At 40.1% G+C, this 27,831-nt stretch overlaps 1 protein-coding gene across 3 annotated transcripts; it reads left to right on the forward strand.

Moving 5' to 3' along the window:
- The first annotated feature begins 435 nt into the window (after positions 1–435).
- Positions 436–27,050, forward strand: slc44a2 (solute carrier family 44 member 2 (CTL2 blood group)). Of its 3 annotated transcripts, none has more exons than XM_088073790.1 (22): positions 436–626; positions 11,118–11,166; positions 11,257–11,330; positions 13,066–13,150; positions 13,333–13,417; positions 14,131–14,250; positions 14,353–14,413; positions 14,534–14,660; positions 17,340–17,423; positions 17,799–17,911; positions 17,997–18,128; positions 18,218–18,317; positions 19,429–19,521; positions 19,974–20,058; positions 20,261–20,523; positions 21,356–21,450; positions 21,672–21,775; positions 21,864–21,937; positions 22,073–22,143; positions 22,249–22,337; positions 22,419–22,503; positions 22,734–26,195. In XM_088073790.1, exons 1-22 carry the CDS (start codon positions 590–592, stop codon positions 23,240–23,242), a joined length of 2,535 nt encoding a protein of 844 aa, XP_087929916.1. In that variant the 5' UTR covers positions 436–589; the 3' UTR covers positions 23,243–26,195. The 3 variants fall into 3 exon arrangements, with proteins under 3 accessions (XP_087929916.1, XP_042340619.1, XP_087929923.1); XM_042484685.2 differs by lacking the exon at positions 22,734–26,195 and adding an exon at positions 26,302–27,050 and having other exon boundaries at positions 443–626; XM_088073797.1 differs by lacking the exon at positions 436–626 and adding an exon at positions 8,610–9,077.
- Positions 27,051–27,831: the final 781 nt, after the last annotated feature.

Genomic DNA, 27,831 nt, shown 5'->3' on the forward strand with positions numbered 1-27,831 from the left:
TAAAGTTGTCAAATACATAGACCTAGTAGAAATCCAAAGTATAAAGTGGTAATTAAAAGACCAAAGTTAAGCACAAAGTCTCCTAATTAGCAGTTTAGTAAGCTTTAGTACTAGCCTACTTTAGTTTTTCCCCATTGTTGTGCTTTTATTTATTGAGTGTATTTTCTCACACACATTATATTAATATGAAAAATGTAAAAATAAATAACGGTCTCCAATTAAATTGTAATCCTGGGAAGGAAAACGGTCATTTCAATGTCTTTTTTTAAACGCATTACCTCCATTTGAAACATATTATGCTCTCACATTCCATTGAAGTAACGGCAAACCCTTTGTCTCGCTCCGGCGCGCTCTGATTGGCTGCGGCAGCTGTCAGTCACCAGGCTCTGCTCTCTGATTGGCTGCCTCTCCTCTCAGTGAGCCTGGAATGCGCCGTGCTTCAGTTTGGTTTGGGATAGTCTCTCTGCCTCTCTCTCTCTGTAGCCGTAGCTGTCGGCCACTGTTATTGATGTTTTTTTCGTCGACATTTCCATGGTAACTGTCCTGGCTAACGTCTGATCAGCCGTGAGGAGCCGAGCAGAGCGTGAGAATGGAGCTGGAGGAAAAAAACCCGGACCCCAAATACGGTAAGACCATGTTTATGTCACTGTTTTCTCCTCGATCTCTTTGATTTTTTACTCCAAACGAGCGAAGAAATGGAAACAATGACTGCAAGGGATGGATGGGTGTGGACCTCATGGGTCTCATGCAGATCTGGAGTCATCCTCAGCCTCCACACCCGGTCTTTATTCTTTGAAAACTGGCATTTAATTAGTCTTTTATTTTTTATATGACAGTACACACAAGGTACAAAGTACAAGGTAGATTTATTGTCCCAGAAAGAAAGCAACATGCTGTAAATATGTGGCAGCAGTTTTCTTGTTTTGCCATATTTTAACAGCCAGTTTAGCTTTTATTAGACCAAAACTGCACACCTTGTTTATTGTTGATATATGGCTTAATTTCACTTATAACATAGGCTGATGAAGAAAAGTAGGTTGCCATCCATTCAAACAAGGCCTGTCTTGATGGGCTTTTATTAAATTAGCTTCACAGCCAGGTTATTATGTTCTGCAGGAACACAGAAAAACAGGCCAGGTTTATTGTGTTCTCCCCTGGGCTCAAAAACCATTTGGTGTTTTGTAGATTGACATATGGCCGTTTCATCCACCGATGCACACAGATTTTCGCACAAATGTACAAACACTTCACAAATGTCAATTGCTTTTGTTGGCACCATTTTTTTCCCATGCACACATTATGGAAAATCCATCCTCTATACCAGCCAAAGACATGACTCATTGCTGATTATTATGTGTGTCACATGCATTTTCTCAACTTAGCAGCCCGCAGTAGCCTGGTGTAGTCTCCTTGTCTCTGGGCTGGGTTGTTGTTCATATGGACTGTTGAGTCATGAAGTTTTGTAACCGGTGTTATTCTTACTTTAATACCCCTTCTCAGTGTTGTTACATGAGAGGGTGGCCATAGCCCAAAAGCAAACCACAGCCTTCACCATGGAATTTAATTGGGAAGACAACACTAATGCTCCCTGGCTGTTGAGTTATCTCTTCTTTCACAATGTAAGATGCTCCTGACGGCCCACACCCACAATGTTTAGTGCACATCCTCTCCAGTCAATTCATGCACGGAGCTCCCACTGTGGAGCATTTCCGTTTTGCTTTCCTTTTCACAAAGTCAACAGCTTTCCTCCCCCACGAGGACTAAAAGGTCGAATATTACGGCCCTTTAAAACTGGAGATAAAGGTTCATACAATGTGAGCACACAATACACATTCCAGCCCACCGGTGTTCTTAAACAGCAGCTTTTATCAGAGTTTGACCTGTGAGCGGTCCCTGGTTGCTGACTACTGCTACTACATTTCCACATTTTTGTCTAGGACACTGCATGCAGGCAGGAAGGCAGGCTGCAGCGTGCACCGCCTGGACTCTGTTCAGCCTTGCCTGCTCTACCCACTCAGCAGACACAGTCAAAGGCCTTTTAGTCAATATCAAGCTGGCAAACACTCAGATGCATTACCACGTACACACTGCATGCATATACACACACACACACACGCCGAGACACTACTGCTAAATGTTTCACAATGATCACTTGTCACTTGGGCTGTTGGTTCTGGAAAATCAGACAATCTGTTGCTGTTAGATCCAGGCAGTGTCTGTGAGGAGCAGAGAAAGAGAGAGACAGTGATCTGAGCTGCTAGTTGTCAGTTTTTAAGTGTTTAGCTCTGCAAAAAAGACTTTAACGTGTTTCCTTTGTTCCTTTTTAAGAAAATTCAGGCCAGTGGCCTCATTAGCAGCTGTCAAAGGGGAGTTTTTGAAGCGGCAACAGCTGTGAGATACAGATGTACAGTTGTACATACAGAAGTTTCTGTGAGGCAGATATTAACCACCCTCAAAAGGATACTTTGCTGATTTTTCAGCTTTGTATGATAATAATGTATGTGTGTAGTAAATGACTTGTGGTTAACTTACCTCCATTGTGCCAGCACACAGATCTCCCTGCTCATCAACATCAGGTGACGTGAAATGCGTCATATGGCAGATATGAGCCAGCTCTTTGGCTGTTGCACAACAAATTGTATTTTCACGGACACAAAAAGTAAAGAAACAGATTGAAAGAGACACGCCCTTCTCTCTCAAACTCAGACCAAATTCTGATCAAACTAAAGTGGGCATTGTTGATCATATATTACCATAAAATTTTAAATGTCCCAATCCCTGTCCCAATCAAACTCCCAGTCTTTTTTCTAGTGTGGCAACACATTTTGACAAATAAAGGCCCGTCTCAATTAGAAGTCTAGTCTGGTTGCCATGCAGTTTTCATTTTTATGGAAGTTCTTTGGATGTATAAAAGCAGGTTGTTGGCTACCTGCTGGAGACAATATTAGTTAGCTGCTTAGATAATGTATACAAATATAAATGTTTAAACTTTTGCCAATATGGACATGTTACGCACATTGTTCGCCTGGTAAGATTCTCATTACATTTAAATCATTTAGTTAATTTTACTGAAACACTGAGCACCAAAAAAGACAGTAATATGTGCAGAGTAAACAAGAGGGACACAAAAAAGAGATTTAAATAAACAGTTTTATTGGATTTCTATCTTTGCTGAGCAACAGTTTCATGTAAAAGGAATTAAAAGCCCGTCCCGTAGACGCCTGTCCCAAATATAACCCTGTTGAGTTCAGGGGCTTAAGCAAATAATAGCCCCAGGCTATTAATTGAGGTTTACCGATAACTAATATTATGATATTGTATTGCTTATTTCTCACTTAAAAGTCTTCTGAAACATAATTTAGCTCAGTGTCAAGCTGTATTATGAGAAAGTGTGAACGGGAAGTAGGTGCCTAACTGTTTCCTGTAATGTAAAAACGGAAGCTGAAAAAACTGCGATCAGACCGTAAAACCAGGCAGTGCTGACAGAATATGAACTAAGATTCTGTTACTGTGTCGCCTATCTTTGATCCAAAATGTTTTTTTACAAACATATCTTATTGCATTGATTTGCTGTAATATAAGATTGTTGCCAACAGGCCACCATTGTTTTTGGACGGGCAACTCGTATTACGTCACCCATCTGTGGGAGCGTTTCATGGTGCGGTGCACTCTAGGATTTCTAGGTTTTAAGCGAAAGCAAATGTTACAGTCCTCTTTCTGCTGCTTACTCTGATCATGTATTTGCGTGTTTCTTCTGCATAGAGTTTTATCAAAGAACCAGCAGACGTGCTTTTTAAACTACAGGCTCTAATTAGAAAGATAAAAATGTCAGGAGTGAGAGTAAAGGAGATCAGATGTCCTCATAATGTCTCCTTGCATCAGACCGTGTGCATGCACAGACACGCACAACCACACTGGCCACTAACCCATTAAGGTAGCCAGGAGAGGGTTCATCTGATAACCCCTCAGGGCCCATTAGGGAATCCCATCAGTCATGACATCATCACGTCCTTTAACACACGCACAATCGTGACTAGAAAATCACATATTGTCAGTGGAAACAGAGACAGTTTTCTTCTACTTTTGTATTCACATTTGTTTCCATTCAGTTGTGATTGTAATAAATTCTGTTGACATCAGTGAAGTTTTGGTGAGGTTTGGCAGACGTTTTGAACTCCTCGTGGACCCGACTGCAGACAGATTGTCTGGCAGGTCCTGTGGGTTTGCACCATCAGGTCCTCTGGAGTTTGTCATGAACTATCCGAGGAACCCTAATGAGTGAGAAAAAAAACCAACTGCAATATTTACACCTTTTTAAAAAATCTCTTCTTAGGGTTGCTACATTTACTCACACTAGTAAACCGCCATCCCATTATTTTTTGTCAATTACAAGCAAAGTCTGTTTACAAGACATTTGGCAGCGTCTACACAACAAATGTGCTGGAATGCTTTTTCGGCACAATCAGAGATTGTTTTATGGCACAAAGCAGGCAAAGAGCCGCCTGCTCCTCCTGCTCTAATGGAGCTGTGTCTCTCACATTAGCAGATGGTCATGCAAATGAAATGCTGATGGAGAATCACTTTCGATGTTTATCCTCTTCAGTTAAGAGAAAGAGGAAATGTACACACAGAGTGATGGCAGCGAGGGAGAGTAAGACCAAAACAGCACCTGCAAGCCATTTAAAATGATATTAATTCTACCCAAAGAAAAACTACTACTACACTCACTAAATAACTCAACATGATGTGAGAAAAAGTCAAATTATTGTGTTACTGCGATTAAAACTGGACTTGTTTAAATACATGTAAACGACTAAAATCGTACCGGTCGAATTTCTTGAAGTTGGACTCACACACAATTTCCCACCAAAATTAATGTGTGCACACAGGTTTTTCAAACACAGGTAAACCCACTAAATATAGGCGATAGGCTTTATCCCCACTGCCAGTAGAGACAGCGCTCCAGCACACGAGTCTGCCTCTCTGTCAGCTGGTGTATGTGTGTGTGGGTTGTTTTGTTGGTGTGTCCGTGTGATGTCACAGACAAGCAGGAGAATAGGCAACAGGTTGTTATGTTATGTAATAGGTCAACTGGAAGAAGGTCCAATAGCAGCTAGCTGAAAGGGGGCATACGACCACCTACCATGGCGGAGTCAGACATATTTTCTCCCCTGATGCGTGTATACTGGGTCAAGGACAGTAGTCATAATAAATGCCTAATTGAGCTATAATCATAGCTCAACTTAACTGTGCGTGTTAACATAGTGATTGTTGTTTTATTAAAGTCTTGTGTGCTGGCGTAAATTTGTAGTACGATTATCTTGGCCAGAATTAAAAAGTTAACGATATTTTCTGAATAAGCATGCACATCTGCTCGACCAGTACAGGTCAGCAGCTGTCCGTAGACGCTTAATGCAGGAAATATGTACTGGCCTTCACACATGCTCTCACTTGCTGGATGTCATCTCTTGCGAGCCTGAATGAGAGAGGTGCTTCTGGGTGCACAAGAGATCCTGAGAAGCCGAAGAAGCCAAATCTTGAGCTTCTTCAGGGGAATTAGTTATTAGGAGCATTCCTAAAAAAACAAGGCAGGAAGAAAGAACATGTTTCATTTGACAAGCTATATCTGATTTGTTTAATCAATATAAAACCTGAAGTGCTACAGAGACTTCTGGAGGTTTTATCTTCTGGCCATGAAATAGTCTGGCACATAACTACCCATAGACCGTTTTTGCAGCTGTTTCTTGGCTCCAGATACATATTTTGCATATAGACATGGTATAAACACGAGGGTGGCTTTCATCATTTAACTGCATTAAAGCCAATAAGTATTTATCTGAAAGAGACATACGCCAACTCTCTTAATGGTGATGTGAGCTTCAAAGTCACAGTGTCTTTTGGGCTCCAGCACAGGTAAAGAAAAGTGTGTTTCTCAACACAAACAAGGTTGAGTTTGTGTGGGCAAGGACATGGTGCTGTATATGTAACAGGCACGTGTATGAGCCCAGCAGTTAGTGTTGTGTTTCATGCCATGGTATGTTGTCAGTCTGTCACATGGCAGCGGAAGTGGGCAGACCAAACGACAGTCATGTGCCAGCAGAGAACACGTAGGACGGTCTTATCTCTGATGTGCAGTTCGCCTCGGCGCCTCGCATGTGTCAGACACACACATGCATCATAACTGAATCATTGTCTAAACAACGCAAGAAACATTTTCAAGAAATCTTTGTCCATTGTTTAGGAAGTTAGTGATGTGAACTCTGTAGCTCAGACCGTAAAGGGACTAAAGGGGCTTTGGAACAGGAGGGTGGGCGGTTCAAGTCCAGCTTTGACCATGTTACGGGGTGTTTACTGGTTGCTGGAGAGGTGCCAGTTCACCTCTTGGGCACTACTTAGGTGCCTTTGCGCATAAACCCCCAACTTAGACTGGGCATTTTTTAAGAATTACAATACCAAAACCAGTTCCAACACCCTTAAAGTGATACCAACACCAATAAAGTGCTTCATTTGATACCTTTCTTTCTCTTTTATTAGAAACCCATCTTGTGAATGTAAGCATTCAGTCCTGAAAAAGGTGTTGTAGCACCATATCATCAAATGTTTTGGAGGAATCTCGCCATACCGAACTGCGAACTCCATAAAATACATCTCGCTTAACTCCTCCACACAGCAGACTGTATGGCTGTAGAAGCTGCAGCATTGGACTAATCACTCATTACATTAAATCGAACTAGTTAGTGTCTGTGAGCAAAACCATACAAATAGTATTTTATTCTAGATTCAGGTACAAAAAGAATTAAATAAAGGTAAAATAAGACTAGATAAGTTCTGATGCTGCTTGGTACTGGCTTATTCCACTTGATACCTTGAGTACTGATTCCCAGCCCTACTCCCAACTTCTTGAAGCGCCTACTATGTGGCATCCCGATCACTCTGGCATCTCTCCAATGCATGTGTGTGAGTATGTCCTGTGTGTGTAATTAAATAATTTCCCTAAGAGGTATTTAATTAAGTATTTCTTCTTAAATTTTGACTGTGAGAGCTGTCAGAGAAGGCATGTGCTCACAAGCCTGAAAATACAGCCTAAAGTAGAAACAGGAAGCTGAGAAACAGAAAGGCCATAAATCTTTATGTGTAAGGCAGGAGTTTCAAACATATGGCCCGCAGGCCAGAACTGGACCATTAGAGGGTCCAATGTGGCCCAGTGAATAAGTATGCAAATATGCACACCTAATATTAATGCAGGCCCTGAAAACACCAAGGTAACCATGTCGTCAGTGAGAGTCAGTCACCCAACTTTTTGCAGTGTGGCCTACACCGTCAGCCTTTGTCAACCCTTATCACCTTTTTTTTGTTTGTTTGTTTGTTTTTGAATGACTCAGCATGTTGAATCAGTGTTGGAGCCCATCGGTGAGTGAAATCTGTTCAGTTCAGCTTTAGTCAACAGGGCGTGAGATCGAAATAAACTTTTTATATTAGGGAAGACTATAGAAACAGTTTGTTATTGTTTGTGTTACCGTTTGCTGGCACATGGTAAATATAGTTTGTTCTTTGGGTTGTGTTGTTGATTTGCTTGAATCCCTCCTGTCTGTCCTCTGGATTCCCTTTTTGAGCGATGAATACAGACTACTGCCGTCTGCTGCTATCAAGAGTCATTTCCTCTCAATCAGACACAGTATGTTAGCTGTATTCTTCAGTGTGTTCAACTGCACTTTTTTGGCAGAGATACAGGCGACATGAGGCGACACAACAGTCGGCTTTCATCACCGCCCGTTCTTTGATGTTGGTTTAGTTTGTCTGGGCTTTAAGAGGTGCAAGATTTCAGCATCAAAGTTTAACAGTGAGTGCTCCATGTTAAAATTGCTTTAGAATCCAGAATACACTTTACAGAAAACACAAAAAAATACAGTGCTCATATTTAAAGATATTAAAAATTGTGCAAAATATTGTCAATCAGCAGCTTCAGTACAAAAGGATCCATATCAGACTTATATCTGAAAAGAGAACTACTGGAACCCTTGTGCTAAGGCCCTGCCAAAACTTTGGATTTGCAAATTGTTTATAAGTCAGGGCATAACTTAAAGGAGCTTTTTGTAACTCAGTCAAACCAGAAATGGGCAGTATTCCACCCTCTAAATGTCAGTCTACTACTGTTTCCATACAACTGCAATTGAGTGAGTTGTGAGTGAGCATTACTGCACACTTAGAAGTGGAAATGTGTGAAAAAATGCCATCTAATGTTGAAAAAGGAGTCAGACATATTGTTTAAACCGCACTTATCTTTCTTGAGGCATCTCAAGCTGTTCATCTGCTGTTTCGTAAATGGATGAACATCTTCAGAATGTACTTTTTTACACTAAAAGAAAGGGAAATGTGGAGGGGTTGTTATTTATGGGTCATTATGAAATTGTTTTTGTGGTCTGGCCCACTGGACAGTAGTTTGTTTGAAATCTCTGGTGAAAGGGTTAAACAGAAAACTGTACTGTTGTGTTGTTTTTTTCAAAGCCAAGTGGCGTGTTATGAGCATGATATATTTGGGTCATGTGACCGCTCTGAGGTGAGAGTGCAGCTGCTCTGTTGCAAACTGTAAAACAGATGCAACAAGGAAACACTGAACACTGTGTTGTGTTGATTTAATGGATTGAGTTTCTGCCTAAAATGACTGTTTTGATTCAGAAGTTAAAGATTGCTTTGGTTCCAGATCACGTCCCTGTAGTCAGACGCGTGAAACAGCATTTTAAGTCAATTTTGGCAACAGCAGCAGGCGCTACAAGTCTTTGTTGCTTCTGCTTCTCTCCAGATTCCCCCGTCAATACTGTTTTTGCTGCAATTCCCCCGACAAGTCCTGAGCCAAGAGAGGGACCTCATAGAGCGAAGAGGGAAGAGGAGGTGGAAGGCAGAGTTTTGAGTACAGTTGAAAGAAGGAAGTGAAGAGTTAGAGGTCGGAGGACAAAGACTGATACAGGAAGGAGACGTAAAGATAGAACCAAACAGAACGCGGAGAGATTTCTATAAAACCGTCCATGTCAGAAACTGGGAGAGAAATAACGACGGGATGACAAAACACGAAAGACAAGGTACTGTAAGGCGGGATTTATGGTGAACTGAAGGTTCATTTGTTGCTGAGTTGATATTAAATAAGTTGTCGGGCTACTGCTGCACTGCCTGATGGCTGATGTATAGATCAAGTCACATTATACCTGATTACAAAGTCAAGAGACGTCCTTTTTGGTGGTGCCGGTTGTGTTTTTGTAAGGTGTGTATATTGTGTGTGTGTGTGTGAGTCTGTTACCAGACATACTGCATGGAAGCATTAGACAGTGACAGTTAGAGCTCGCCTTGAACTCCCTCTTTGCGTCTGTAACCTTTAAACATGTAAAAGCTGCTTCATCCTGTGAAATGTCATAAAGTCTACGGCAGACAGTAACGTGACAGGATGTGTAACAGCTTCTTGCTTGTGTTGTACGTCGCTTTGGATAAAAGCGTCTGCTAAATGAAATTGTAGAATTGTAGAATTGTAGCTCAAAGTCTCGTTTTCTTGCGAAAGGGTGTCGCTCGAGGAGTTAATGTTTACTGATTTCTTGTGAAAAAAATGTAATTGCGGATATAATCTATAAAATGAGCGATGAGCGCAGTTTCTTTGTGAGCGTTGACTCACACAGTTAGCTCATGATGATCTCACTGTGGGCAGAGTGGGCTTGGTTGATGTTTTCTCCTCTGCCGTGTCTGAAGTGTTTCCATGGCGGCTGGTGATGTCCACGGGGAGCTCACCGTCGCCGGGGAGCCATTTTGTGGGTTGCTAGGCATGGCAGTCAGGCAGAAGAATCCTTTTGTTCTGGAGAATGTCCTGTCCTTGTCAATACATCGGCTCACACTTACGTACTCGTGTGTGTCAGCGGTACGCAGAGTGCTCTCTGTACGCACACACACATTGAACTAACTCACCCTCCGTACATCATGATTGGATTTTAGTTTGGTTTCTTCATTTGGTCTCAGGGACAAAACACATTAAACAATATCATTTTAAATAATATATAATAAAGTGTGAGCCAGAAGGCAGAAAGGTGTTTTGAAAATAAGTGAAAAGAGATGTTTTAAAGAAATGAAAGGAAGTAACAGATCTCACTGAGCTGAGCAGGTTGTCGAGCTTTAAATGCAAAAGCACAATTTCTTTAGAAATTCTGTAAGCAAAGAAAAAAAGGATACTGGTGACCTATGTTGTATTAAAAATTGTTTTAAATATAATGGATGATAAATGGTTTTATTGTGCTGCCCTCAGACACGTTCCACAGATATTTAAACCTGTGAACAGGGCAAATTGGTGTGATTTCTTTCAGAAACATGGGGAAAAAAGGCAACTTGGAAAGAAATTTTCCACATATTGCAAGGAAGTAGTGGATTTAGAAATTTATATTTTTTAAAAAAAAAAAGTTAGGAAAATAATATTTAGGTTAAAAAGAAAAAGGGAAAACAATATTTTTTTTAATTATTATAATTTGTAAGCACTTTTTTCCAGGTCATTTCCTATTTGTTGTTTTTTTGTTTTTTGTTTTGTTTATTTATTTATTTATTTACAATTTTTCAGGTAATTTTACAAAATTCTTGCAGCACAGTGGTGTAGTGGTTAGCACTGTTGCCTCTGGGGTGGGGTTCGGACCTTGAGTCTGCATGTTCTCTCCGTGTCAGCGTGGCTTTTCTCCAGTTTCCTCCCACAGTCCAAAGACATGCATGTTAACTGATAACTAAAGGGATGGGTGCCATAAGGATTTACCATACCGTTATATGTTACATTATAATAGTCCTATTACTATTGTGGCGTTTGTTTCAGCATCAGTATCATAAACCCATAAAAATCAAATATTGTTGTCTCAGTGATCACTGTGAATGAATTAAATAGCGGAAAACAACTTTTTACAAGCAATTTGTGTTTAAGAAATTTTTTTAATTATGTCTTCATGAGAGCTGACAGTCACAACTGGTTAGTGGTTTCCACTAACAAGTTCTGCTTAACTACTTTCATTTCATGTGTTTTAGTCTCATCACATTGAAGTCAAAAGTTTCAAATTCAAGTTATATTGCGAGACATTAATGTGCCTGCTGTCTCTTTTTGTCCCCAGGGGAGTCAAGGAAGTTTGACCCAAACTTCAAAGGTCCAATTCACAACAGGTGAGACGTCTGTTTCAGTCACCAATCATAATTCTTTTATTTCTTTAGCACCAAACGCCAATAAAACTCTTTTGTTTTGTTTCTCCTCAGAGGCTGCACAGATATCCTCTGCTGTATTCTCTTCATCATCGCCTTGTTGGGGTACTTTGCTGTTGGTATCGTTGGTAAGATTGATCCTATTTTCTTCTATTTTGACACTTAAGTGCCTGTTTTTATTACTGTGTACAGTACTTTTAAATATTTGACCATCAAAATAAGAAATATCGCTCAGCTTTTCTCTGGTACAGCAGTTTATTAATGTTTCTTGTCCTAATCAGTGTTGTGTGTAAGGCCGTTTCCAGCCTCTTGAATACAGTGAATCCATCATAAATCCAAAATTAGTGAATACAGAATTAAAAATATAAATGATCATCAAGATACATTTACTAGAAGTAAATATTGTACTTTGTAAAACTTTAAAAAAAACATTGTTGCATTGTCATTTTTAATATCTCTGGTGATCACTGAATATACTGAATGATCGTGAGACACCTCCATAATGGAGGTGAGATACCCAAGGAAGTTCTGGACAAGAGTTATGAGCTGTGTGGGTTTTTTAATGCACTTGTTTAAATATTTGAGACACAATGCTATGTCTATATAGTTTCCCATAGAGTATATTTAAGTATATAGACAAAGGCAAACGCTTTTCCATGTCTTTGCTGGAGTATAAACCGTCTGTTTTAATGGTCTGGAGTTTTATTTTATTGTCAATGTATTGCCAGAAAAGAGATAATGTATGCATCCAAAATTGCAAATGTGCCAGAAAACATTGTTTTGTTTATTCAGTACTGATAGGAAAATCTGGTGATATGCAGTATGTGCAACATCCTATTTTATATATACTAGTGCTGTGCCTATTCCAAACACACCTGATGGAAACGTGCCGGGTGTTTGGCCTGTGGTATTGCCGCTTGCAGCTTTCCGGAGATCGCTCATCCAAACAACTTAACTCTCAACACTACGCTTCCTATGTTTCTGAGCAACACACTTGGACCCAAAAAGCTATAGATTTATTTTAATGTTTACAGTATGGTGCCACAGAGCTTCATTGTTAGGTGAGAGAGAGCCTGGCAAGCCTCCAAATGCTTGTCAGCGGTTCTGATACTTTAAAAAAACTCAGTTATCTGTACAATAATCTGTGTCCAGTGCTCTAAATTAGTCTGTTAAATTTCATTGTGCATGTTCAAGTGTCCTCATGATGTTAAATGTTAGATATGTGCTGCAGGAAAAGGCTCCTCTCTGGGTGAACATGCTTATACCGACACTGAAATGGCTCAATTCAGTCTATAAAGCTGTTAGTAACGGTTGAGTAAAATAATCATTCCTGTCACTGTGTGTGTGACAGGCAGCAGCAGCATCACAAACACTGAAATGGCATTTGTCCTTTGCAAAAAGTAAAAAGAAAAGAATATCCAAATGCCTAAATAGCTACACAACCAACGAATACTCAAATAGCCAAATATTTGGGTCCAGCCTTAGTTGTACGTTAGTATGGCAAAGAAAAACACACCCAAATTGCAGCTACTCGCAGTCAGAAACACCAGTTAAATACAGTCACAGAGACATGTTCGACTCTCTGCGGAGACTTGCAGCTGCTTCACAGATCGCTGTTATATTGAATGTGTAGCATGTCAAAATACTGCACATCCTTGGGTCCTCAGTAATACATTTGCCAAGAGTGAAGCAGATCAAATAAATGGTTCTGGATATGCACACGCACACACACACACACACACACACACACACACACACACACACACACACATACATTTAGAGCTCCTTTGCTTCATAGTTAGATCATCATTTCATCTAAAAGTCCACTTTTGTTCTGAACGATTTCATTTCTTCCCCCTGCAGCCTGGTCTCAGGGTGACCCCAGGAAAGTGATCTATCCCACAGACAGCAGGGGCCAGTTCTGCGGACAAGCGGGAACACCTCTGGAGTGAGTCACCTGACGAAATGATGTTTATGTGTCTTTGGAAACCTCGCACATGCAGACTCATCTGTGTATTTCATATAATGATAGGTGGTGCTGTAATCTGATACACCTCATTAGGGACTTAGAGGTATTTATTTATGATACAGGCCAAATAATAGTTTTGTGATATTGTTCTCACACAACAGGAAGAAGCCTTTTCTGTTCTACTTCAACATCCTGAAATGTGCCAGTCCTCTGGTGCTGCTGGAGTTCCAGTGTCCCACCACACAGGTCAGAAAATACTGTATATGTAATATATATAAAATATTGATATTGTGTCAAGATATAGCCTAAAAATATCGCAATATAGTTCTCAGCCCATATCACCCAGCTCTACTTTGCAGTAGAAAAACACAAATACTTTAGTTTGAAATTAGTGCTACATGAATGAAAATAGTAAGAAAAAGAAAAAAAGAAAAAAAACAGGACGCAAAACTCAACAGTAAAAAAAAAAAAAATTAAAATTAAATATTTGATAAGCACTTCTTAGTTTTACAGTTTCATCTCCATTTTTTCTACCTCCGTTTACGAAGCCATATGGCGCCCACTTCTTGTTCATAAACTTTTGCTATTACAACTAAACAGGGCGTTAAAATATGTCTCCGAAAACATAGTAGGAAAGAAATAGGCAGTGAAGCAACATAATCTTTATTTATATTCGATCAGCTCTGCCTAGTTATACCGTTTGATCAGCTCTTTAACCGTGGTGGCGGCGAGCAATATGAAACTATGGACGTAGAGTCGGTAGTTTGAGCAACAACCCAGGAGCCAGAGAGCTACTGCTTGTCATAAATTTCTTCATTTTCGGGTGTCTCGCCGGGGCTGAAGGGGGAATATCCAGGCCGCGGGTTGATGGAGGACTGTTTACGACGGTTCATCTACCCGCATCGTTTGGATCGAAAGCCGGTTGAAAAATAATAAACACAATTGTATGTTGTGTCCAGCTATGTGTGGAAAGCTGTCCTGACCGGCACATGACGTTGGTGAAAGCCAAATTAGGCGGCCCAGAAGACCATGAATACTACAAACAGTTCTGTAAGGAAGGAGTGGATTTCGCCAAATTGGTACGTATTCAAGTAACTGTATTATTCACATTTTATGCATGCTGAAAGTAATACAGTGAAAAATATTTCAAACAGTAAACATTTGTGTTTTACGTGATTCAGAGTCCCCCTCAGCTCCTGCAGCAACGCTTGTGTCCTGGCATGCTGATGCCCAGTAAACCCTGTAAGTGAGAAGCCTGTTCTTTCACCTCGTAAACTGTCTTCATTTTCACCCACACGACCAGCTGCTCTGTCGGCTGTGACAATTTGAACTGTATCAACGGATGATCTCCTCCCTCCACAGTCACGCGTCGCTGCCTGCCTGCCTTGGGAACCATGAAAGGCGGGGTGGTGGTGGTCGGCAATGAGACCTCTCTAAATGTTGGACCTGGCGTCAGTATCAACGCAACGGATGTGCTGGAGGCGTCCAAGTGAGTCTTTTTTTCACTGTGTGGCGACGCATGAGCACACAACATATGTTAGTGTTATGAGAGCATGAATCTTAGTGTTGCACAGTTTCAGAGCTGTTTGATTTACATGTCGGTACAATCCTGCTACAACTTCACGTGATCGCAACCCTGAAAGCCGTAGATGTTCTGAAATGATCAATTAATGCAAATGAAATGTATAAAATGTGCTTGATAAATCAGCAGGGTCACCTGAATGCAATGGTCTCTGATGTTTTTTGATGAAAAATAGTGCTGATTACTCATTCAATGGATTAGTTGATTGACAGATCATTTTGGCCATTTTGTCACAGGTAAGTTGTGTCTCTCTGGGTTGTGCATTACTGGTTTAGTCTAAATAGGCTGTTTGAAGAAATCAGTTCTTGCTCTTTGAATTAAATGAGGACATTTTGTCAGTAAAAATGAAAATAATTCTTACCTTTAAGTCATAGTGAAAACACTGGCAACTTCTGTATGCACAAAATATTCCAGTTTTTGCCCCTATTCGGAAAAAGACAGTATTCCTGCTGAACTTTTTACATGGCTAATGAAAATAAATATTCTGCTAATAGACCCATTTACATGCAGTCATGCATCCTCCGGCTAATGTGCCCTAAATTGTTATTAATCACATCAAAATATGGAGAAGTGAAATGGCTGGGTGTGCTGGGAGTTTTTGGTTTTTTTGCACCAGTGGTGGACTTGTTAGACCGTTCAAACACAGCCGCCCTCTTTCATTTCTTCAAACACCTTCTTGAAAAACTCCACCTTACGATATTTACACATATCCAAAAACCTGTCACTATCCAAGTCTTTAAAAAGTAGGTTTTTTGTTCTTCTTCCAACCGGAAATTTCAGCTTTTCTTTCTGGCATGCATCTCTACTCCAGTCCTGCAAACACAAAGAGCTGACCGTTAACAGGCAAGAGGCCGTGTTTCACAAACTGCAGTCAAAACCCTAATAGAGACGAATATTCTGAAACAATGCTTTTTAATCTCAAATAACACCAGAGATCTAACATGTCTCAATCAGAAAATTCTACATTCAGAAAAAGACCTAATTCGAAATTTTGAAACGGAATATAATGTTTACATGACCGGCATCAATTTCACAATTTCTCATATGCGAAATAATGGTGAAATATTAGTGTGCATGTAAACATAGTCACGGTTTGGTGGGTTAATGAACCAGTTGAAGTTTGAAACTCCTCACACACATATCACGGTGCTGTATCAGCTGATAGCCAGCTCATCGCATCCCATCATATCTGACTGCAGTGACCGATGTGCTGCTTAAACGTCTTTATGCTCTCATTCATATCTCATTCGTACACTGATGTGTGTTTACTGCAGAGCACGCCTGCGTTGGTTCTGCTCCATTTGTGTGCACCCTGGAGGGTGTTTATGTCAATGTTTTCTATCAGCGTTATTCCCTCTGGGCGAATGCTCCCCGCATGTTATTTATCAAGATAATGAATGTTGCAGGCTGTTGTGCTGAATTCCAGCTGCAGACAGCAACTGGAGAGGCCGTCAAGTCAGGTTTTTTTTTTGACATCTTAATTTGCAACGTGCCATGACAAGAAAAATACATTGTCACAATAACAACAGTGTTTGTTTGTGGAGAATCACTTCCAAATGAATTACAGACTTACTTTTTTATGTAAATAAATGAACACGTTTCAGATTAGAAGTCTAAATTTCCAATCGTCTCATTAATTTTTATCGGGTAACTTATTTTGCACAGTAGCATTCAAGTTTTGACTGTTTGATTTATTTTTCAGTTAAAACATTTTGATTTTACTAATTAGTTTGTCAGTCCTCGGCTACGAGGCCCAGAAATGTAAAGTAAAAAGTGTGAGTTTGCTGACTAAAATGTTTTAGCCTGACTACTGAAATACAGTGATGCTACAGCAGGAATGAATATTAGCTTCAACTATGTAGCCAGATGAACTCTTAATTAAGTCACTGAAACTTATTAATAGGATGAGAAGCTATAGAGTTGTTTTAGTTACTAAAGCTGTTAACTTGAGATGTTTTTAGTTTGTTCTTTATTTTGTCTTTCTTTCTTTCTTTTTTTAAGTTTTTGTTTATTAAACATAAAGGCAACATAAACAACATTTATTACGGAGGAGACGCTGACAATAAATTCATACACTTATATTTTTTGTCTTCTCATGTTGATTTTCAGCTATTCAATGGTAACACCAATTCCCAGAAAACACTCACTCCATGCCATTCACAGTTTAAAGAAAAGAGCACAAAAAATACACAAGTATGACAAATCAATAATAATGGTAATAAAGTATAAACCATGGTTTAAAACAGAAAGGAAAGAGAAAGAGATCCTTTTGTTTATTTTGTATCTGATTTTGATCGTGTTTGATCGTCAAAGTGTTTTGCCTTTTTACAAACTAATTATGGCTTCATTAAACAGCATATGTTTTATGTTTTTTTTTTTACACTCCATCATTATTATTTAACATAGTAACAGTAGTACCCTACGAATACCAGGGCTGGTATTGTTTTCACCTTGTGAGTCTGTGCGGTATCGTTTTTTTTCGTAGCACAGTGAAAAAGCAACACATCACTCAGACTTGTGTACATGTATAAACTGTTTATTTTGGACACAGTGGTTGGTTTCTAATTCATTTCCTTTTTTTAACAGGAAATCCAATGTGGTTGTTGAAGCTCGCCAGGTGGCCATGAGAATCTTTGAGGACTACACTCAGTCCTGGCACTGGATCCTGCTGTAAGTCTGTCAGCTGTCTAGCTGTTACACTAACAGAGTTTTGTTACGTAGAACGTCAGGAGTGAAAACCAAGACAAGAGCTAGTAAAAAAACAAAATTTTCCTCTTTTCCACATTAAGTTTGTTTTTCTAGACACCAGATTCCTTCAGCTGATCTACTGTAGCTGTCGCACACACACACACACACACACAGTTATGCTTCCTAAATGTTTTCATGTGGTGCATAAAAGCATCTGAATGTTGGAGGCCGACCTCAGCTGATTGATTATTTTGAAACAGGGAAAATGCACGGTATGTCTGCAGCTATCTCGACCATAAGCAAAAATGCAGAAAAACAAATTCTCAGAGTGCTCCGCTGTTTGATGTGTCTCTCCAGAGGTCTGGTGATCGCCATGCTCGTCAGCTTGATTTTCATCGTCCTTCTGCGATTCTTGGCTGGCATCATGGTCTGGGTCATGATCGTTTTGGTCATTCTCGTCATCGGATACGGTAAGCCTTCATCCTATGGAGATGATAAAATAGTCTACTTTTTTTAAATGAAAATTTCTAAATTTTTAAACTTGTTTTTTTCCAGGGATTTTCCACTGTTACATAGAGTTTGCAAATCTGAAGGGAGAGCCGGGCTCTGACGTCACCATCCGTGACCTCGGCCTGCAGACGGACTTCTCCGTGTACCTGCAGATCAGACAGACCTGGCTGGCCTTCAGTACGCACAGACGCACTTTCATTCTTTAATATGTTTCTGTATGAAGTTTTTATGAATCCTGTTAATCTGATATCTTCACTGTGTTGCAGTGATCATCCTGGCTATTGTGGAGGTCGTCATCATCCTGCTGCTCATCTTCCTCAGAAAGAGAATCATGATCGCCATCGCCCTCATCAAAGAATCGAGCAGGTCAGTCCGAGCTGGTTTCGTCTCACTTTGTGCCGCGTCTCTCCGTTCTGTTTCACAGCACAAATACACAAGTTTCTGCTCACATGGTTCAAAGCCAAACAATATTTTTATAATGACAGTGGATTAAACGAGTATGCGTAACTCACAGGGTTGAAGGAAGAATAAAGTTCTTGTCTGTACTGATATCCTAACCTTTTATTGCTTCATCTAGTTGTCCTCCTGCCCCCAGCTACATGCATGCCTGAACACATGCATTCGGTTTCCTCACACCTGTGAGGTGTAAAAGGAACTGAAAAAAACTCAATGTCATGTGTAGCAAATAAATTATTCAAGTGGTGTAAGTGCCGCAACGCATCACAAAATCATACCAATTTGTTTTGTTGTAAATTAGAAGAAAATTACGACAAAATTCATAAACTGTCAAAAGGTTTACAAGTTTTTGTCTTTGAATTTTCACAGCCTTGGGCACGAAAAAAAAAAAGTTTTTCTTAGAGTGAAGTTATTGAATATTTCGGGGACACTTCACTGTATAAGAGTGAATTTGTAGAATTGTTTTCATATTAGTCTGATTTATAAAAAGAGTCATTATGTTCTATAAACAGATATTTGCAGATGAATATAGATAAACTTAAAAAATAAAATTAATAAAAAGCAAAAAAAGAACACAATTAATGCAGTAATTCATGAGAATGATTCGCAAAATGGCACACAGAAAGAGATAAAGCTGTGAGCTCGATTCGGCAACTCCTCAATACTTCCAGGTGGCAACAATGGCAGCACCGAAGCCGACTCGTTAATACCAAAGAAAGCAGACGAGAAAGTTAATGAGTTCTAAGACTGAATTTTGTGCACATTTTGCCTCTTTAGCTCTCTGTTTACCCGCAGCTCAAACGTGATTGGTCACTACTGCTCACACTATAAACGTTAACGAGAACACTTCTGATTAATTAGTGATAAACATACTGAGAATTATCACCTAACTCTGCAGTCCTTTGCAGCTCATTTAAGCTTCTCTCAGCTCACTGTTACTGTTATGATTCACTCTCACAGCTCCCATCAGCTTTCCAGAGTATTATATTTAAACATTATATTTAAACGCTTTCTTTTTCAGAGCTGTTGGTCACGTGATGTCATCACTGTTCTACCCACTGCTGACCTTTGCCCTCTTGGCTTTGGTGATCGCATACTGGGCCATCACTGCAGTGTATCCTTTCATTTGATGCTGATCAAAGATGGCCAAAACACAAATGTTTTACTTTTTTTTTTTTTACTTTTAATTGTAGATTTTACATTTCCCACTTTACATGAATATTTTACATTTTTTCTATTTAAAAAGAAAAAAATATTACGTACAAAAAGCTGCAAAAATAAACGAGCATCTGTGTTAATTAGCTAATTAATCCATGAGTTAGGCATTAAATACATCACATTTACTACTCTTAAGGTTGTACAATTTGTATGTAATTCCTACATCTTCCCAGTTGTTGTTATAAACCCTACACTATTTAATTTCTGTATAAAAACGTTCCCATTGTAAATATTTGTTTGTGACACATGACTATTAACTTGTACATGAAGGCAGATGTCTTTTGATTGTGACCTTTTTTAGAGATATCCTTCCTTTGTCGACATGATCTCCTTGACGGCTCTGATCAGTTTCTTGTCCACCTCTAACGAGCAGGTGTACAAAGTGTTCAACACCACTGAGTGCGAGTACTCACGAGAGACCTGCGACCCCAAGGTACGCTTTTAAATGTCACCGACACACGAAGTGAAGGTGTGTGTGGGGTTCAGCTGCAAAGCCAAACAAATATTCTGACACCTTTTCGTGAAGAACTATTTGCTGATGTCACTGTTTACTCAGACAGCATCACAGTTTTTGGTTTACTGTCTGAGGAATCACTTCAGTAATCCTGCCATCTGCCTCCTCTCTCTTCCTCCAGACATTCAACACCTCCAACGCTTCAGCTCAGTGTCCGGATGCAGAATGCCTGTTTGCCTTCTACGGTGGGGAGACCCTCTACCACAAATACCTCATCCTGTTCCAGTTCTACAACGTCTTCCTCTTCTTCTGGTGTGCCAACTTTGTGACGGCCCTGGGCCAGGTCACTCTGTCGGGTGCCTTCGCCTCGTACTACTGGGCCTTCAAGAAGCCCGATGATATACCCGCCTACCCCATCTTCTCCTCGCTGGGACGGGCTCTCCGGTGAGACACTGAACCTGCGTTATTGAATTAGTGTCTACAATCTGACCACTGGTGTATTTATGAATCTCTTTTATGGTAATCATAACATTGGCATATTTTTTTTTGCAAATTGTAATATTTTGATACAGGTGGAGCTCTTACACTGACATCTAATTCACAAAGAATGAATTTTGGCTGGTGGTAGCTCCATGATTTGTGCATCACTTACAGCCGCTATCTGCTCCTCAAAATCAGATATGAAAATGATATTGTGCTAATGATATGACAGCATAAACAATCCCAAAAAGTTTAGCAGCTGATTGCAATTATCCACTCATATATATATATATATAAATGAAAATCAAAATTTTCAGACCACAAGCTTAGAGGCCTTCAGCAGTCCAAAATTACAGAAAAGAACCCGAATCAATCAGCATTCATTGTTCAGTTACTAATTGCTATTTTTTCACGTTTTTGTGAAAAAACGTGAAAAAATCATGCCACTTTGCCCACACAAACGATCCAAAAACACTAATAACTGCGTGTGGCTGTGGGCTCTGATCTTTGTGAATTGCACTTTTTTCCACCCAGGCCTATTTGCATAAAAAAATCTACTTTTGCCCCAAATGCATGCATATAACCTAAAATAAATACATGCAAACAGCACAGAAGCACTGAGACATTGTTTGCTTGGCAGTGCGGTTATGGATGCATTTTGTCCTCTGCAGTTGCTTTGAGAATTTTTTCTTCTTTGTGCCGGTTTAGTGGCTGCAAAACATGTGCAATCCTTTTGTGAATACCTGTGTGAGCGATTTATGCTCAGGGTTGGCTTCTGTTTGCTCCTCCTGTCCAGATACCACACAGGCTCCCTGGCTTTTGGCTCTTTGATCCTGTCTATAGTCCAGGTCATCAGGGTCATTCTGGAGTACCTGGATCACAAGTTGAAAGGTCAGGAAAAGACTACTAACTTGCTAAATTACCTGACTGCATATTTCCCTCATTATCACATATTTATCAGAAATGTGTTTGTATGGATTAAGGATTGCGTGGTTTAAACTGGTTAGTGTTGAATCCTTGTCTTGTTTAGATACAAAGATCAGAATAATGCAGGTTATTTCATAAATGTAGTTGTAAATTAATTGTAACATTCTTGCTCTCTCATCCATCAGGCGCTCAGAACAAGTTTGCCAAATTCATGCTGAGCTGCATGAAGTGCTGCTTCTGGTGTTTGGAGAAGTGTATCAAATTCCTTAACAGGAATGCCTACATCATGGTGAGTGCTTGTAACCAGATACAGCTGCATGAGAGATGTTGAGTCTTCTCGGGTTTTAAAGTAGTAGACTTTATTTTTTTCCCTCCAGATTGCCATCTATGGAAAAAGTTTCTGTCCCTCGGCTCGGGATGCTTTTTTCCTGCTCATGAGGAATATTGTCAGGTGGGATTTCATCACTTCAATATAAGTTTTCAACTCTATAAGCATTAGATTGCAATATTTGTTTCATGTTGAAGCTCTTAGCCCAGTTTAAGGTGATATATTCTCACATTCTCTGCTGTGCTCATTCAAACACAGGGTGGCTGTTTTAGATAAAGTGACTGACTTCCTGCTGTTTCTTGGGAAGCTCCTTATTGTTGGAATAGTTGGTGAGAAAGCTTTTATTTTTAGACCAAACGTTTCTCACACTGGAGAGAGATCTGTCTGGATTACTGGTTGAACTCCGCTAATTCACATTTTTTTATTCTGCACAGGCATCTTCTCTTTCTTCTTCTTCTCTGGGAGAATCAAAGCGGTAGAGGAAGCTGCTCCGTCTCTGAACTACTACTGGGTGCCAATACTGGTGAGAGCCAGTTATATTTGTGTGGTTTGATCCTTTGATGACACAGCAGAGTTCTTGATGTATGTGATTTTCTTCCCCTAGACGTTGGTAGTGGGATCCTACCTCATCGCCCACGGCTTCTTCAGCGTGTACGCCATGTGTGTGGACACACTGTTCCTCTGCTTCTGTGAGTACCTTTGCATTAATTCCTCTCCTCTTCCTTCCTCCGAGCACTCATAAAACTGCCTCAAGCTGAAATGCTGGTTTCTTCTTCCTGCCATGTTTCTAAATCCTCTTCTCTTTGTCTCATTTCCCCCTTTAATTTGCTTTATTTTCACACATTCCCTTTATTTCATGCTTCCATTTCCCCTCATTTTCCATTAACCCAATCCAAAACACGAAACACGTGCAAAAAAGGTGAGGATTTGGAGAGAAATGACGGCTCGTCCGAGCGGCCTTACTTCATGTCCCCCGAGCTGCACGAGATCCTCTCCAAAGCCAAGAGGCCGGAGGAAGACCGAGACGGTGTCGAGCTGGGGGATTCTGCAGACTCTGCGAAGCAAGTGGACGAGGTGAAACTGGAGGAGGAGACTCCTCTTCACCAGCAGGAAGATGGAGAGATCCAACTGAAGCAACAGACAGTGCTCAAGCAAGACAACGAGGAGGAGAAGCCTCTGCAGGCCAAGGAGGACGCCGAAGAGCCAAAAGAGGAGAAAATCGAAGAACAAAAAATCAGTCAGGATGAAGAGGCCGAAAAGAAAGAAGAGGTGAAAGAAGAGGCAGAAAAGCAGGAGATAACAAAGGAGGAAAAGACAGAGGAGGTGCCGCCTCCTGCTGTGGAAGCTGAAAAAGAGGATACTGATGAAAAGAAAGAGGAAAAAGAAGAAACCTTAGAAGAAAAGCCTCCGTCTACACCACAGGAGTAGATGTTAACAGTAATGCAAGGGCATAAATGTCAGCTTGGTAAACCTCATAAAGCATAAAGAATGAAGAACTGTATCTGTGTGATATGGGCCTGTTAAATGTACGGCATACAAGCTAAAATTACCTATGGCCTTGCTGTGTGAGCGGCGTGACGTCCAGCTGGATCATCACGGTCGCGGTCCACACTTTAAGGTCGAAGCAGGTCAAAAGCCCAGTGCATATCTGTAGCTTGGAAAAATGCTCTCTTGTGTTGGTTTTAGAACAGTGTTGGTTTTTATATCGTGAAGATCTGTAGAACATTGTGAGTGCTGAACCTGTGCCTGATTACTGTCACTAATATTTGTTGTCTTAATCCTGTTAACGAATGCACTACAGAACCACTACGTACCGTGTTTACAGTCGGAGCCAGTGACTATGTACAAAGATGAACGACGCCTCTTATCTTCCTCCTTCTTTACATAAGTGAAGCCAAAATATCCAGGATACAGACGCTCATACACCTGCCCAGCCAATCGCAAGCAGTGCCACTGATCATGAGCACACTGATTGATGAGCAAGTCAGTTCGCACTCCAGAGATGTCAAATACTGCCGCTTTGTCAGTGCTGTCAGTGTCACACACAGATGCAAATAAGCTCCTTTTGCGGCAGTATGATACACACCGGGCCCGTCAGTTTTAATGGCAGCGGTCAAAACTCTTCAAGCACAGTTGCTTTGTCCATTTGTTCAGCGTCCGGATATGGTGCACAAAAACAACTTTAGCAGCGGTATAGTATGCATCAGTTGCGTCAGTTTTAGAAGCAGTGGGCAACAACTCAAATTACCCCACTTTGTCAGTGACGAATGCACTGAGGCACTTTTTGCAGTGCCAAGAAATGCACTAGGCCTGTGGATTTTAGAGGCAGCTGGCCACAACCCAACTTGTCAAGTACCACTGCACTCTCAGTGGATGTCAGTGTCAGACACTGACGCACTGAGGCACCTTTCGTGGCAGTATGATGAGCGGTGGGCACGTCAGTTTTAGAAGCAATGGGCAAAAGCCCAATGCATCACATACCACCACTTTGTCGGTGGATATTGGCGTCTGAAAAGGACAGACTGAGGCACCTTTCGTTGTGGTATGATGCGCTCTGAGGTTTCAGTTTTAGACAGTGAGCAACAAGCAAATTCATTAAGCACCACTGCTTTGTCAGTGGACGTCAGCGTCGCATTCGAACGCAATGAGGCAATTTTGCCGTAGTAAGATACTCACATGTGCGTCAGTTATAGAGGCAGCGGGCAACAACCTGACTCGTCAAATACCGCCGCTTTGTCAGTTCTGTCAGCATCAGACACTGACACAAAGTGGTATGATACACTGAGTGCAGCGGCAGTTTGTGATGCCACCAGCAACTACCATGATGTAAAGAGTAAAAAAAGTCCTTTTATGCGGTGGTGGGGGGATCTCAAACAAACTCTGGACCTTCACCTGGGCAGTTGCTGTTCCCTCCCTGTTTAAATTTTAAGGCAAGGCCATTATGTTTTTTTTTTCTAAATCTAACCACGTGCGTTTGTTGCTTAGATCTAAAGAAAATACATATAAAATAAAGTGTTATTTTGAAAAGACTCAGTGCGTGTAATAAGCGTTCGTTGACACGCTGTCTCAGAACATTCAAAACAGACTCAGGGGGGTACGTAGCACATCATATTTAGACATGCAGGTCCACTGACGAAGCGGCAGTACGGCAGTATTTGACAAGTTGGGATGAGAACGTGATTGGCACACCCAGCTGTCAATCATGATGTCACAGTCTTTTTTATTGCATAAAATAACTAATTAAAACCAAACTTATAAAAACGAGCATTTGAGCATACATCAGCCTGAAAAGAACTACCTTAAATGGCAAAAACATCTTTAGAAAAAATTAATTGGATGATGTTTTAGTTTGGCCAATGTCCCATTCACTAACATGGAGGGGGCGGGGTTAATGACCTATACTGCAGCCAGCCACCAGGGGGCGAGGCTGAGATGTTTTGGCTTCACTTTTGGGGAGCTGTTTTGTCGTCCATCTTTATATATCCTTCAGTCTGCAGTCAGAACACTCACATCTCAATCGATGGTGAATCTCTTTCACTGTTTACAATAATACCAGCTGACGCCAAAATGTTACAGACATATTTGATATACCGTATAAATATTGGATTTTTTTTTTCCAATGGAACTTGTATATACACAGTAGTGTACGTCTATTATGTATTTTTTGGCTTCAGTCTTGTAGAGATCCAAGATGGGATCCAATGTATTGTATTGACACCTACTTGCCTTGGTATTTCGGACTGGCGTAAGTGCTGTGATTGTGTCGCCATGACGCAGCCATCGTGACCTCTCTGCAGACCCCCCACAGTTGTTTACTGATCTTTCTCGCTCTGTCCTTATCCTCTCTTTGTCTCTCTCTCTGTCTAAGTGCTGCATGATGTTGACATGGCCTTCTGAATGCTCGCAACTAACAACTTAATTCTCTGGATGCTTTTGTACCCTTTTTCTTGTTTGTCACCTTGTGGAAGATGTAAGTTGATTTCCCAAATGAAATTACTGATGACATTCCATATTTATTGGATGTAAATCTTGATTAAAGGTGATTGTATTTAATCATAGTAGTTCTGTTATGGGTAAGCGCTTGAGTTTTAAGGTGGTTTGCAGTTTGGAAGCAGGTGAGTTTTCATGTCCAGTGAAGGCAGACAGGAATTTGATTTTGTCTTAAAGGGGCAGTCCAACAATTTAGTTTACATGTTAAGGTCACTTGTCATGGGGAGTAGTGCACAGCCTGTAAATCAGCTGAATAATGTTTTCTGTAAGGTATTTCCCATAATTGATCTAAATCTACTTACAGAGATTGAAATGCATGGTGGGATGTGGAGTGTCTTGCTATTTTGCAACTTGACGCATGTTGGGGAGAAAATAAATCAGGAAATCTCTGCCTCTGCTGCATTGATTTTTGAGCAGTGGTTCCCAGCATTTTGGTTTGAATTGTTAAATAACTCCTCAGTTTAAATGTTCCTCACCTGCTTCTGTCCGTGTCACAGTGGAGGATTTGGAGCGCAACGATGGATCTGCAGAGAGGCCGTACTTCATGTCTCAGAACCTGCTGGACCTCCTGAAAAAGTCCAATCAACAGGCCAAATCTATAGATTAAGTCACGAGTGTGTGTGTGTGTGTGTGTATTTGTGGTTGTGAGCATGTGTGCGGGTGCGTGTTGTATTTTAAAGTGGAGATAAGAACAAAAAGAGGAATTACAGTGCCATTTCCTGTGTTACAGTATGTGTGTACAGTATGTTTGTGTCTTGCTGCCAAATGAAATTCCTTCATGTTGTCTGTATCTTTTTTTTTTTACAAAGCATAAAGCCTGTCGGCTCTTTATATTTGCCCAATTAGGGTGTTTTTATATCAGAAGGAACATGCAAGCTTGACTTAAAGATGATAACTGTAGTTAATTTAAGGAAATGTTTGCCTTACAAAGTAATGTTTTTCTTTATCATTATATATTTTGGTCTTTTTTTGTTACTATATATGTATATTCTGTTACACAATTTTTGTGGAAGTTTTGAATGGTCCAGTGTCTTTCAGTGACATCTGCAATTTTTTGGCAGAAGTAGCCTGTTGATAAATGTGTAAAGTTGTGCTTTATCAGGTTAATTAAGCTTATTGCACTGTATGAAATCAGCTCACCAAAGCAAAGTAGCTAAACTGCAGGCAATTAAAAGCTTAGTGTGATATCAAAGCCTTAAGAGATTATAAATAACCCAAGTGGTTTAACTTGGATTTGCAGCCTTAATTCTGACTAAATTGTTTATTGCCTTTATTCTTAAACAATCTGTCAATGTAAGATTAATGTGCAAATTTTGAGTTTGTAAAAGTTTTACATTATATTTGATTTTGTTAGAAACTAATAAAAGTGTGTTGCCGTTTCAGTGTTCAAAGGAACAAAAAAACAAAAAGGCCACTGTTTTTTAGGTTTACTTTGGTAAAATAACACTTTGATTACGGTTTGTTTTTATCTTCGTCATCCATCTTAGTTGGGTAATGCTTACATAAATAATATCACAGCATTAAATATGTTTGATCTAGTCATTCAAAGAGAACCGTACCTACAAGTTATACATTTTCAAAAATAGATGTAGTCTGCACAGTCATAACAGAAATTTAAAAAAAAAACATTTCAGGTTTGACATGGGTAACATGGTAGTCAATATAGTAATAGCCATAAAATGTTACCAAATTTTATATTTCACATTTGCTGTCCATAAGGATGGCGCACTTGATAGTTTTTTTTTAACATTTAACGTAAAACAACACTCTATTTAATATTTGTAAAGGAAAGATTATGCCTTTAGTGGTTATAATAAATATTTAGTAACCATAAGCACACACCCCTAGTCACTGCTATCACATGAATACAATTTTTCATGGCAGTCACTGTAAATGAGACTAAAGGTACAATCTGTGTTTTTCATCACTGTTGCAGCTCAAAAAGGTTCGTTTGAGCCATGTTACGAAAGGCAGCCATGCACCACCATCCAAAATAATCACCAGCAAATTTAATTATACATAAACTT

Source organism: Plectropomus leopardus, chromosome 3, assembly GCF_026936395.1.
Source record: "Plectropomus leopardus strain MGB_pleo_1.0 chromosome 3, ASM2693639v1, whole genome shotgun sequence".
NCBI classification, from domain to species: domain Eukaryota; kingdom Metazoa; phylum Chordata; class Actinopteri; order Perciformes; family Serranidae; genus Plectropomus; species Plectropomus leopardus.